The 12,752-nt window shown below is 49.5% G+C and overlaps 1 protein-coding gene across 1 annotated transcript in view; it reads right to left on the bottom strand.

Annotated features, from left to right (window-relative positions):
* Positions 1–377: 377 nt before the first annotated feature.
* Positions 378–12,752, bottom strand: part of ACSBG1 (acyl-CoA synthetase bubblegum family member 1) — a 55,033-nt gene continuing 42,658 nt past the window's right edge. The window contains exons 6-14 of the mRNA XM_068537372.1: positions 7,241–7,321; positions 7,000–7,149; positions 6,471–6,647; positions 5,510–5,691; positions 4,277–4,507; positions 3,367–3,584; positions 2,525–2,664; positions 1,702–1,948; positions 378–463 (exon numbers count right to left, since the gene is read on the bottom strand). Of these exons, the coding sequence (XP_068393473.1) occupies positions 378–463; positions 1,702–1,948; positions 2,525–2,664; positions 3,367–3,584; positions 4,277–4,507; positions 5,510–5,691; positions 6,471–6,647; positions 7,000–7,149; positions 7,241–7,321 (1,512 nt within the window). The remainder of the gene's footprint in view (positions 464–1,701; positions 1,949–2,524; positions 2,665–3,366; positions 3,585–4,276; positions 4,508–5,509; positions 5,692–6,470; positions 6,648–6,999; positions 7,150–7,240; positions 7,322–12,752) is intronic.

Genomic DNA, 12,752 nt, shown 5'->3' with positions numbered 1-12,752 from the left:
GCTTTCCCTGTGGCACACTGGTTAGCCGAGCCATCTTCCCCCTCCTCCCTCCCCCAACACCCAGCCTCCTGTTAAGTGAGCTAGCAGCCTGTTAAATCTACCTGGAACTAAGGCCAAAACCTGTCAGCCCTTTAGTTCTGGAAAGAGAGTTGATCTCACTTGTCACCCAAATAAAAAGCAAAACATTGAAAACTAGCCACACATGAAGCTTCTCGGCATAAGGCCTGGCAAATGTAGATGCCAGGACCGTACCTGACCCAGAGAACCTAACAGACTTGCCAGGAGTCCATGTGCCCAGACTGAAGAGGACCTGGGGGGGGTCAGGAAAATACTCAGCCTGCCATCTTCAGGAGAAACCCGGGAAGGACGACCCCTGATTACTTTTTTTGCTCTTGGTAAAAGCAATCGATGATATCTTTGTACTTCTCTAGGACTGTGAGCCGTTTCAGCTTCATTGTGGGACCTAAAAGAGAAATTGGAAGAAATGAGTGAGGCCTGGGCTCTGAGATGTCTGAGAAGGTGTGTGGTAAACATCTAGACTCAGTGCGTCCCAGAACTCTGGAATTAAGCCAGACCAACAAGTAGCCATCCTCCAAGATGGCCCATGGTGATCCCTGCTCCTGGTGGTCACACCCCTGTGTGGCTCCTTCCCACACCGTACCAGGGTTGGTCTAAGTGGCCGGTAGAATACAGAGGAAGTAGGGGTAATTTACATGACAATAACTGATAGGCAAATCATCTCTGCATTTCAGTGAAAGTTCATATGATGTTGGATGTAGTGCTTTGATTGCTTGTGATAGGGTAGGGGAAAGCCCTGGCCAGGGAGGGCCTCTGGCGTGGTCTTTATGAGAGGTCTTCCTCATATCACTTTTCTTGGCCTTGGTTCTCTCCTCTAATGCAAGGTTAAAAGGGCTCTGATTTGTGTAGCTTCAACTCCATTTTGTGCTAACTCATACTTGGCTGTGTAACTGGAGACTTCAAAATCAAAGCCATTTGTATAAACTGCTTAGAGAGGACAACTATCTGGTTGACCTTGCATTCAGTTTGCTGGCACCAGACAACCAGATAAGCTCAGGGTCTCTGACAGCAGCTCAGCATTACTGTGGATAGTTGCATCTGGGTTCAGCCTTGATGGGTTGGAGGGAATCTCACTGAAGGAGCCGTTTGCATACCCACCCCGCCATGCCATGAACACCCCAAGATGCTACAGCCAAGAGCGACTTCATCCATCCAACTGAGGCCACACCAGAGGCCTTTTCTGGTTCTGTGGACCATGGTCCAGAAGGGCTTCCACCCTTTACCTGTTGCATGAGCTGACTTTACAAAAGATTATGGTGGTCTCACTCCCTAGAGCCAGATGACTCCAGCCCAAACAAACACTAACAGGAACTTTGTGTCTGCCTGGTGGTCCCATTGTGATTTCAGGGGGAAATGGTTCCTTAGTCAAAACAAAGTTAAACGTTATAGGTTCAAATTAACGAATTCCAGCACATATCTTATACACTGAACAGGCCCTACCTAACCACAAGCCCAGGCACTGAGCAATCAATGTCCTCCCACAGGAAGGAGGTGGGTGTCATCCAAAGTGCCATCAGGGACCTTCTGTTTGCCATGGCTGCTTCCTAGTGGGCACCTCCCAGGCTCTGCCATGGCCTCTGCCCTCCTGCACAGCCCCTGCAATAGTGTTAAGAAAACACCTACCCAACTCTCCACCCAAAATGGAGAAGTCCTTCTCAAGAACGGCCCACTTCTGGATGTGGTAGGGTCGGGCAGCTGCGTTCATGTTGACTCTCTGGATCCCCTCTTCAATGGCCTGATACACGGCCTCATCCTTCTTCCCCACGACCTCCGATACTGTGGTGGCTTTGCTGCCCACCCTCTGGCAGAACTCCACAGCTTGCTCCGTCAGATTATCAGTTGGGTCAGAGGTATCAGGGTCCAGAGTGCACTGAAAAGCCAGAGATAGATCAAAACCAAGCCTCACTCCACAAGATGTGTGCCCTGGTCTTGGAGGAGGTCGCGCTGCTGATTGTCAAGGATGTGGATCACTGTGAGCTCTGTTTCAAAGAGACGGTTCTAGAATGAGCAGGATGCTACTTGGACGGCGTTGAGCCCCGTGGTGGGGTGGAAGGAAGGGAGGCCTGAGACTGAGATGACCTCAGCCAGTGAGATCATCTTTTAAAACAGGGACCATAATTCTGGCCCCGTCTACTACCCTGGTATCAGATACCAGATTGGTTATCTGCTGAGGGGACTGAGGGCAGCAGCACTGTGTAAACTGGACTGTACTGGAACACATAGAAGATCATCAGGGCAGCATACTATTAACTGTATTACCAGGGGCAGAAGGGATTTCCATGCGCTACGGCTGCCCCTTAGTGCAGGCAGCACTGACTAGTTATTCCAGAATACAGTCACGAGATCCAGACATGTCCTGGCTGAACATGGCTTCTGCTGGGGCCAGACCCACAGACCACCCACTGGCTGCTCCTCCAGAGCCAGACCCCTCCCCGCCCCGACACACCTTCAAGGTGAGCAGCATGGACAGGAACTTCCTCTGGTCCCCGATCAGCACGGCATTGCTGATGATGGGTAGCTCCGTCTTCACGGCCTCCTCAATGGGCACAGGGGGCACATTCTCCCCACCAGCCGTGATGATTAATTCTGGGGAGGCAAGGCCAGGCCCCCGGCACAGGCTTTAGTCCAGGTGCTCAGGCCAAGTGCACCCAGGCTCTGCCTGGAGAGTCGACCCTCTAAGCAGGACCCAGGCTCGATCACACATCTGCCTGCGTGATTTCCAGAAAGGTGTTTACCCACTCACCGAGCTTCAGTTTCCCCTGGGAAATTGGGGCATGGGATTCCCACAGGGATGCTGAGGGCATTGTATCCACTTGGGCAAAGTAAGCAAAGCACCTCTTCCATGGAGGTGTCCCCAACTTACTTCCCTGGGAGAGCCAAGTTGTTCGTGGGAAATTTCTTTGAAATCTCATGCTCTATTTTAAATTTTATGTCCAATTTGTGTTCTACTCTGCCTCATATCCATGTTTGCATATAAAAATACATATTTATGTCCTCAAATTTTCTGGAAAGACTTGCCTTGTTTATCTAGGGAGTTTGAATCCCAGCTCTGTCATTTACTAGCTGGGTGACCTTGGGCAAGTTACTTAACCTCTCTGGTTGTCCTCATTAATAAGTCGAGGTAATGATAGCATCTTTCCCATGGGAGACAACAGTAAGTAAAATGATGTTATTCAAGGTGCATGGCACTTAATAAGGGCTCAACACTTGTAGCGGGTATAAATTGTGGTGGCAGTATAATTCCTCCGACGTCCCAGCACAGCCTCGAAACCAGCCAGAGGCGCTCACCTTTGAGACGCCCAGTGATGTAGAGGAAGCCGTCGGCGTCCAGGTGGCCTGAGTCGCCCGTGTGCAGCCAGCCGTCGGCATCAATGGCCTCACACGTCTTGTCCTCCATGTTCAGGTAGCCCATGAAGATCGTGCGGCCCCACAGGCAGATCTCTCCGATACCCTCTGCATCCTCATTCACCAGCTTCACCCGGCAGCCCGGCACCACCTTGCCGGAGCTGGGGGGATGGAGGGGCCCGGGAGGCACGGTCAGAGGGAGCAGTTTCCTCCAAGCCCTGGATCAGCCCCTAGTCTGATCCATCTAGTCTTCTCCGATGGCTAGAATGTCTTTTCCCAGGATTTTTGTAATTTAATAGGGTCCTCAGAGCTGAGAGGTAGGGCCAGTTAAAGGTTTTTAGGTGAATGAATGAATCAGTGGGGGAAATCGTAATGGGACAACTTGAAGCACTGTGATGGGCAAGCAGGGAGGGGAGGTATTTATGCACAACAGAGGATCCTTCAACTCACTCCCTAGAGCTGATTGCCCCCTACCCCACACCAGAGGTCCGGCCCAGTCCCCCCAGCTCCCATCCCAGATGGAACCGGGGCTATCAGCAATGCTGGGACACCCTCTAACACACCCCACCCTACTGGAGGGAGGGGCCGAAGGGAAATTCCTCCATCAGAGGCCTGCTCAGGGAGCCCCTGGGCTTCAAGGCTGTTTGCAACCGCAGACCCAAGTGACACTGTCGCAGAGACCATCCCCACGAGACTCGGGCCTGGCCAAGGGACTTGGCCCAAGATAGAGCGGTTGGCACTCAGGGGCCCATAGTCCAGTGGCCTGGGCTCAGGGACCTAATCAGCAGGGGGGCACTGAAGGGTGTCAGCCAGGACATGCGGGCCGGCATGTGTGCTGAAACCTGGGTCACACCTGTAGAGCCGGTAGTTGTAGGGGCTGGACATGAAGTGAGGGCCCGAGGTCTCACTGAGGCCGTAGCCCGCATACAAGCGGATGTTGAGGCCCAGGAAGAAGTGCTGTGTCTCCGCGGTCATGGGGGCTCCTCCATAGAAGTTTTTCTGACACTTGCCAAAGCCCAGTGCCTGGCGGACCTTGGCTAGCACCAGGTAATCTGCCAGTCGGGTTGTGAAGGGCTTCAGGTCACTGGTGGGAGAGGGAGAATGGCTCACAGAAGACAACACACACACACACACACACACACACACACACACACACGCATACACACTTGCGTTAAAAGGGTGGGTGTTCAGTGGGGACCCAGAATGGCCGTTCCAATGATCTATTCTGATTGGTTAGTGGCGATGCTGAATCCACTGCTAAATATTTTTAATATTGGCCCTGCCTGTGAACATGCATGCACGCCTAGGTGTGTACATGTAGTTATGTGCAAACACGTCTTGAGCCGGGAAGTTAGAAAACCAGATTCAGCTGTGTATGCGTGCACAGACAACACAGATGCATGCAAGTTCGCACACACAGTAATACACACTTGCAGAGACTTGAAGTATATAAGCACAGACACAAACATGTGTCCGATCCCATTTGAAGCTCTTGAATGGGTCATTCATGCATATTCACTTTTCATGTCTGTGCAAATGAAGTCCTAAGTGCACAGACACATGTACATGTCTCATGAGACATGATACCGTTTCACAGACACACTAGTAATGGAAAATATTTCTAAATTGGAACAGGCCAGATTAATGCCATTGATCCTCCCACAGCACTGGTTGGGAATTTTAAAGCAATCGAAAGGCTGTGGGCGAGAGATGAGTGGTCACTTTGGATTATGGGAAGGCTGGAAAACCCCCATCACTGTGGCCCCTTCTCTGTCGCCACCTACTGAAGTCAGGAGACCCCTCAGGAGACCGCCAGGAGCTGCTCCCAGGGAGGTAAATGCCACCCCAGAGGGAGCAAGTCAGTCCTCGCAGTCAGACCCAAAGATGGGGTGATGGTCTCCTGTGGGATCTGGCAAGAGAACAGGGGCTCAAGCCCAGCCACGGATGGGGCTTCTGTGCAGGGGTCTGGACAAGCCTGGCCAATGGGGCCTGGACAAACCTGGCCTATCAGATCCTAGGTTGTGTCCTGGGGTTATGACCCAGCCCTGCTGCCTCCCCAGGCCTCCTGCCCCCTGGCCCTCTCTACCTGCTCGGGCAGGTGAGGTTCTGCTCCAAGGTCGCCGACATGGCCCACAGCAGCATCTTGCGCCGGATGAAGCCAGACTGAGCCGCCACCTCCTGGATCCGCTCCATGATCTTCTCCCACACCCGCGGCACCCCCATGTGGGACGTGGGCTCCACTTCCCTCAGCGTGTTCACCAGGCTTCCCTGTTCGCAGCCAGCGAGAGACAGGGCTGTGGTTCAGAGCCGGCCGGGAGCCAGGAGGGCCCTGTCACCAGAGTCAGCGTGCACACACGCAGGCATCCTGTATACAGTAGCTCGCACAGGTGTACGCACACACCGCATGCAACTCATGTCACATACTGTCGGCTACGACTCAACAGCCACCTACTCACTGCTCTACTTTGCTGAAAGAACCTTGATGTTGCTCAGGTACCAGGGTGGCCAGATGCTTCAGAAGTACCTCAGTCCCTTCCCAGTCCTGGGGGCAGTGACTTTTTATTAGTCTAACTCAAACATGGTAATCCCATTCCCTTAAGCAGTGACTGGTTGATGAATGGACATGGGACAACATTTGGGCCAATGTAGGGGAGTCCGCTAGGGGGCTCTGGGGACGTTCTCCTCATGGTTAAAAGAAGGATCCCAAGCACAGGTGTAGTTTATGAGGCTGGGATGCAGGGCAGGGCCGTGGCCATCTGTGACCATCCTGTGATCTTACTCTGAGGGTGGCCCATCCTTGATGGCGCTGTGGACCCACAAACCACTCTGACTCAACTTTCCTTTATGTAATATCATCAGTTTCCCTTCTTGTTTGGTCATCTGAGTCAGGCTGTGCTAATTGCAGTTGAAAGAATTCTGACTGATAAACACACGGGGAACCGGCATGCCCATGAATGCACACACAGGGCCCACAGACACAAGCACACACTTGGGCAGGCCCTTGCACACACACCTGGACACCCACTTAGGCAGAGAGGCAGACTGACCTTCAGGGCATCAGTCTCAGCAAAGCAGACCTGGGCCCCCCACTGGATGCCTGTCCACAGGTCATAGATCTGGGCAGCAATGTGGCTGAGGGGCAGGTAGCTGACCACCACCTCCTGTTGGACTTCTGCGGGTTGGATGTCACCGGCCTGGCTGCCATAATGTGCTGTCCATGTGATCTGGTGGACAGGCAGATGGGTCCTGGCAGTGTCTACAAAGCCAGTCCTGGAAGTGTTCACATCCGTGGCCACCCTGTGGGCTTGGGCTATTTCTTTGGAGTGTTCTTTGAACACCCTAGAGGTTGTTCACCCTCCTGGGCATCTCTGCAGGAAACACCCTGGGACAGGCCTCCCCCTCCCATCCCCCACCATTTTGCTGGGCTCAGTCTGGACCACAGACTTAAGGGTTGTCCTACTTATCCCAGCTCCCTGAGCTGAGGGGCTGAAGGAAACTCCCTGGGAGTTGTTAGGGCCGGGCCATTGCCCAGATCCACCAATAGCCCACCCCCACCCATCTGGGCATCTGTCCTACATTGTCTTGACTCAGCATCACGCCCTTGGGGTTCCCAGTGGTGCCTGACGTGTAGACCAACACGCAGCACTGGTTAGGCTGCTGGGCATTGATGATGGTGTCCAGGGCCTCCTCAGTCACCTCATTTCCCAGATCCATGAACTCCTCCATCTGCGGCCAGGTGGGAGAGTGCAGGCAGCCCAGGTGAGCTGGGCAGGCTCACACAGACCCCACCTGCCCCACACGAGCCCTCTACCCATACCGTGTACACGTTGGCCATCTTTGTCAGAGGAGGCTCTTGAAATATCACTACTGCCTTCAGATGTGGCAGGTTTTTCCAGATCTGTATCAACAGGAAAAATAAATGGGGTTTCATTTTAAAAAGTCACCTCCTTCAGCTGATCCAGTTGATAGGGGGACTAACCAGTTGGAATTCTTTCCTGCTGGATGAGAGAAAGCAGTTAGGACTTTGAGGCCCGGTGAGTCTCAAAGATATTGAGGGAGCACATGAAATTCTAGGCCTTACACTACAGGAGGTTATTCTGCATTATCCAGGTAAAGTCTAAATGCAATCCTGTATATCCTTATAAGAGGGATATAGAAGGAGATTAAACACACAGACAGAAGAAGAGAAGGCAATGAGACCACAGAGGCAGAGATTGGGGTGATGCAGCTACAACCACAGAATTCTAGCAGCCACTAGAACCTGGAAGTGGCAGGGAATAGATTCTCCCAGAGGGAGTGAGGCCCTACTGACACCTTGATTTCAACCCAGTGAAACTGATTTTAGACTCTGGCCTCCAGAACTGTGAAAGAATAAATTTCTGTGGTTTTAAGCCACCAAATTTGTGGTAATTTATTAAAGCATTACTATGGTCTGAAAAAAAAAAAAAGTCACCTCTTGAGAAGAGCCCCATCTCCAGGTGTTAGCCTGGCAGGCACCTTGTGGCAAAGGTTGGTGGTCCCCAGCTCTGAACTTTCACTCAGCAGGACACTTGCCACCCTTCATGCATGGTTCCCCATCATGAGAACTTTGGAGCAGCAAAGGTGGGATAAGCAGGGGGCAAGGAATGACTTCTATTGAAGGAAAACCAGACAACCTGGGGCCTGGCTGAGTGCAACAGGGGACTGTGTGACTGCAGAAGAGAGAAGAGAGGAAAGGGTAGAGGGAAATCAGAACTCAGTTATCTCACTGAGCTGAAGTGTCAGAGGTCAGAGTTCAGGAAAGCCGGAGTGCCTAGAATCTGTGGGACAGAATACCAGACAGGAGAGAACTATGCAGAGAAAGAGTTCTAGAAATTTCTTTAGGGGTCCTCTTGATTCTTTGGCGGATTATCAACCTGCACAGGCATAGGTGAAACTCCATGAAACTAGATGAAGAATAAATGCTGGAGGAAGATCAATGACTGGGGCTAGAAGACAAACAAGAGCATGTACGGGGCCAGAACTGTTTGTGTCTCCATCAGCCAGAGTGGCGGGACCTCTGGAAATAGAGACCCCAGAAGGGTCAGGCCTCAGGTCTGGGGCTAAATTAGCCTTAGAGGAAAGGCTATCTAAACCTGTTCTGAAAGGCTTAATTAAACTCAAGTCTCAAAATGAAATTTAAAGAGAGAAAAAAAAATTGGAAAAAATTAACCTGCAGGAGAAAACTAAAAAGCCTTAACATGTGTGTAATTGGAGTCCCAGGAAATATTTTTTTTTTAATTGGAAAAAATCTGAGAAATTTCCAAATTTGATTAAAACTATAAATCCATCAATTCAAGACTCCCAGTGAACCCCAAGCAGGATAATCACAAAGAAAAACCACACCAAGACACAACATAATCCAACTGTTGAAAACCAGTGACAAAGGAAAAAATCTTAAAAGCGGCCAGAAAAACAAGATACACCATGTGGAAAGGAACAAAGATAAGAAATTATAGACTTCTTATCAGAAGCTATGCAAAGTAGAAAACATTGGGATGAAGTCTTTAAAGTGTTGAAAGAAAAAAAAAGAAACCCTGTCAACCTAGAACTATAAACTAAATGAAAATATCTTTCAGAAAATGAAAGCAAAAATGAACAAGTTTTCAGACAAAGAGAAGCTGACAGAATGCATTGCCTTCAGACTTGTACTGCAAGAAATGTTTTAGATTGACATATATATGCTAATGTGTATAAAATAGATAACTAATAAGAACATGCTGTATAGCACAGGGAACTCCACTTCGCTGTACAGTAGAAACTAACATAACATTGTAAAACAACTATACCCAATAAAAAAAATAAAATAAAAAAAAGAAAGAAAATTCTTAAGGAGGAAGGAAGATGAACCTGATGAAAACTTGGGGTCGACATAAAGGGATGAAGAGTGCCAGAAATGGCAAATACGTGGATAAATAAAAAGACATTTTTTCCTTCCTTTAAAATTTCTTTGAATTATACTTGATGGTTTAAAATACTGCATTGCAGGGGTTATAACTCACATAGAAGTTAAGTATAAATGACAATAGCACAAAGTATGGGAGAGAGAAGGAAGTACACTGCTGTAAGATTCCTACATTATATGTAAAGTAGTACAATATTATATTATAATATTATTTGAAAGTAGACTGTGATGAGTTAAAGTTGCATATTGTAAGCCCTAGAGCAAACACTAGAGGGAGAGCTAGTAAACCAATGGATAGAATGGAATACTCAAAAACAAACCAAAATAAAAACAGAAAACTCCATCCAAAAGAAGTCATGAAAGGGGAGAAAAGGATCAAAGAATGGGCGGGACAAATGGGAAACAGCCAACTGGTAGTTTTATAGACAATTTTGTCAGACTGGATTAAAAGGCATGACCCAACTATACGCTATCTATAAGAGTCTTGCTTTAAAAATAAGGAAACAGGTAGGTTAAAAGTGAAACAATGCAAACATATATACCATGCAAACATTGATCATAAGAAATCTGGAGTGGCTATATTAATTTAAGACAAAGTAACTTTGGAAGAACAGTTGCCAGAGATAAAGAGGGACATTTCTTAATGATAAGGGGATTAATTCATCCAGAGGACATAACAACCTAAATATGTGTATACATAACAGAGCTTCAAAATACACGAGGCAAAAACAGAACCGAAAGGATAAATAGAGAATGCACAACAATAACTGGAGATTTCAACATTCCCTTTCTCAGTATTTGTTAGAACAAGTAGACAGAAAATCAACAGGGATATAGCTGACTTAAACACCATTAGAACACTATCAATCAAGTTGACATTATTAACATTTCTAGAACATTCTACCCAACAACTGCAGAATGCACATTCTTTCAAATATGCGTGGAACAGTCACCAACATAGACCATTATTCTGTCTACCACACCTGCTCTGTACAAATGGGGTGCTTCAGGTAGCAAAGAGTCCCAGGTGATGAGAGAAAGTTCTTCCCTTGGAGAAGAATCCCAGCTGATCAATTAGAAAACAAACATTTTCCCATGGCTCATGAAATAATTAATTCAGGCAAAGATCATCCGTGGAGAAAGGCTGATGGGGAATGTCACAGTGGATGAGCAGGTGGCCACCACAGGAATCCAGGGATGAAGCTCAGAGTTCACTACGAGGTACCACCTGACATCACGTGCCTCTCGAGGTTGTGCGATGGGAAGTACACAGCGCCACCTATGGGTTGTTCCTGCCGATCACTGTCTAATCTGAAATGCATCAACGCTTGCCATCTAACAGGAAGTGCAGAGGTTAGAGGGACAAGCTGAACGACAGCTCAGGACGGCTAACCTAGCTTCTGCAGCATGTCAATGACAGAGGTTCTCACACTTGAGCCTGTGTCAGAATCACCAGGAGGCGTGGGCCGCATACCCTGAGTTTTGGAATCAGTAGGTCTGGGGGGGGGGGTTCTGAAACTAAGTTCCCGGGGGATGCTGTCGGTCCTGGACCACGCTGGTGTATGGTATGGGAAACAAAAGGTGGGGCCTTTGTTTTGAATTAAAAGACTCTTAAGAGACACCACCAAATGCAACACATGGGCCTGGTTTAGATCTTGATTCAAACGAACCAACTGTAAAAAGACATTGTTGGTATTAGATGATATGAAAGAATTCTTTGACTTGTGTAAATAAAGGTGATAAAGTTACTGTGATTAAGAAAAATGTCATATATTTTAGAGGTATTGAAATATTCGGGGGGTGAAATGCTGTGATGTCAGAGATTTGCCTTCAAATACTTCAGCAAAATAGGTAAATTGATGAAATGAGTGTGACAAAAAAAACAGTGATGATGATTAAATCTGGATGATCACTCTATGAGGGTCCACTACACTCTTCTCTCTATTTTTGTTTGTCCGGAAAGTTTCATAATACGAATTTTAAGTAATTACCTAGGGTGGACATTTCTGATTCAGTGGGTCTGGGCCTCGGTTTCTTCAGTGGCAAAATGGGGCAGGGGGAGGGCATTGGGATCAGATCAACCATCTATGCAGGGGGGCTGTCTCCCTGAGGGATGGGGCAAAACTATTGGGGGGCTTTTTAAAGCTCCACTGCCCTCCCCACCCTAGGGTTCTGACACAAGCGCCCACGCTGACGAGTGTGTGACTCCCTCGGGTGAGGCTGAGGACGAGCGCTAACACCATTGCTACTTGGTAGCTGAGGCTCTCAAGGAATCTCAAACCAGTGGGGCTTCAAGCAAAGCTGGCCTGGGGGCACCTGGGTCAGAGGCCTCTGGCATCTATGAAGCCTCCAAACCTGATGAAATCAGGGCCCCACTGAGTCCTAGGGGGCCTGGGACACCCCTGCTGTGCACTGTTCTCTAAATATTTGTCCCCTTTCTATGACGTGAAGGGCCCGAGTGCTTGGGGAGGGGGAGGGTGAGCAAGGGGGTGCTGAGGACAGCTCGGGTTCACCTCAGTCTCTCAGAGCCGTTCACTTTGGGCCACCTTATCTGCACCCACATCTCCTCCCCCAATCTCAAGCATTTATCCAAGTCAGACAGGATGGAGGCCCTCAGAATGAGGGAACCCTGACAACGGGGTTCAAAAGGAGTGGAGACAGAAAAGGACTTCTCCACTCAAGCTGAGGGAAGGCCCGTCCTGGGATCCAGATCCCACGGTCCTAGGAGGTTGGAGACCACTTCTCCCGCCCTCAGGTACAGGTGGGGAGCTGAGGTCCAGGTGATATCTCCAGAACTAGGGCCAAGCCAACAAGTCAACCCGGAAGCCTCCTTTGAGATGCAGGGAGCCTTGGAGGATCTTGCAGGCTACTGGGTGTAGCTGGGGCACAGAGGTGCCCTCAGGCCACTGCATGCCAGCGTGGTGCCCATGGGGACAGAGCCAATCAGGAAGGGACCTTAAATGAATCAGGAGGCATCAATGCTCCAGAAAAGACCCAGCTACCCCAAGAGGCACTGTTGAGCTGCTCCGGTGCCCCGCTGTCTTCAGAAGACCCTGCGGCACTTGCTGTGGCTTAGCCCAAGCCCCACCCTGTGGCAGCCCACACCCCCACTCCCCATCGAGACTCAGACTTGGGTGCTCACGTGTCAGAGCCATGAGCCACCCTCAGGGCACGCAACCCTTCCCTGAAGGGAAAGCCATGGGGAACAGCAAGCTGGCTGGGGGATGTGGGGTATGTCCCTTGGACTTTCTTGGCCTCAATTTTCAGACCTGGCAAATGGGTCGGCGGCCATTGCCCTGCTTTGCTCTGTGTGCGTGTGGTAGGGCGGGTTGCTGTTGAGAATGATGGAGGATTCTGGCAGGGAGGGTGGAAAAGCCCTTTGTAAGCTGGAGGTCTGTGAGGACAC

The sequence above is a fragment of the Eschrichtius robustus genome, chromosome 1, assembly GCF_028021215.1.
Source record: "Eschrichtius robustus isolate mEscRob2 chromosome 1, mEscRob2.pri, whole genome shotgun sequence".
Taxonomy (NCBI): domain Eukaryota; kingdom Metazoa; phylum Chordata; class Mammalia; order Artiodactyla; family Eschrichtiidae; genus Eschrichtius; species Eschrichtius robustus.
The sequence above is the reverse complement of the archived record's forward strand: the minus strand, read 5'-3'. Positions and strand labels throughout refer to the sequence as shown.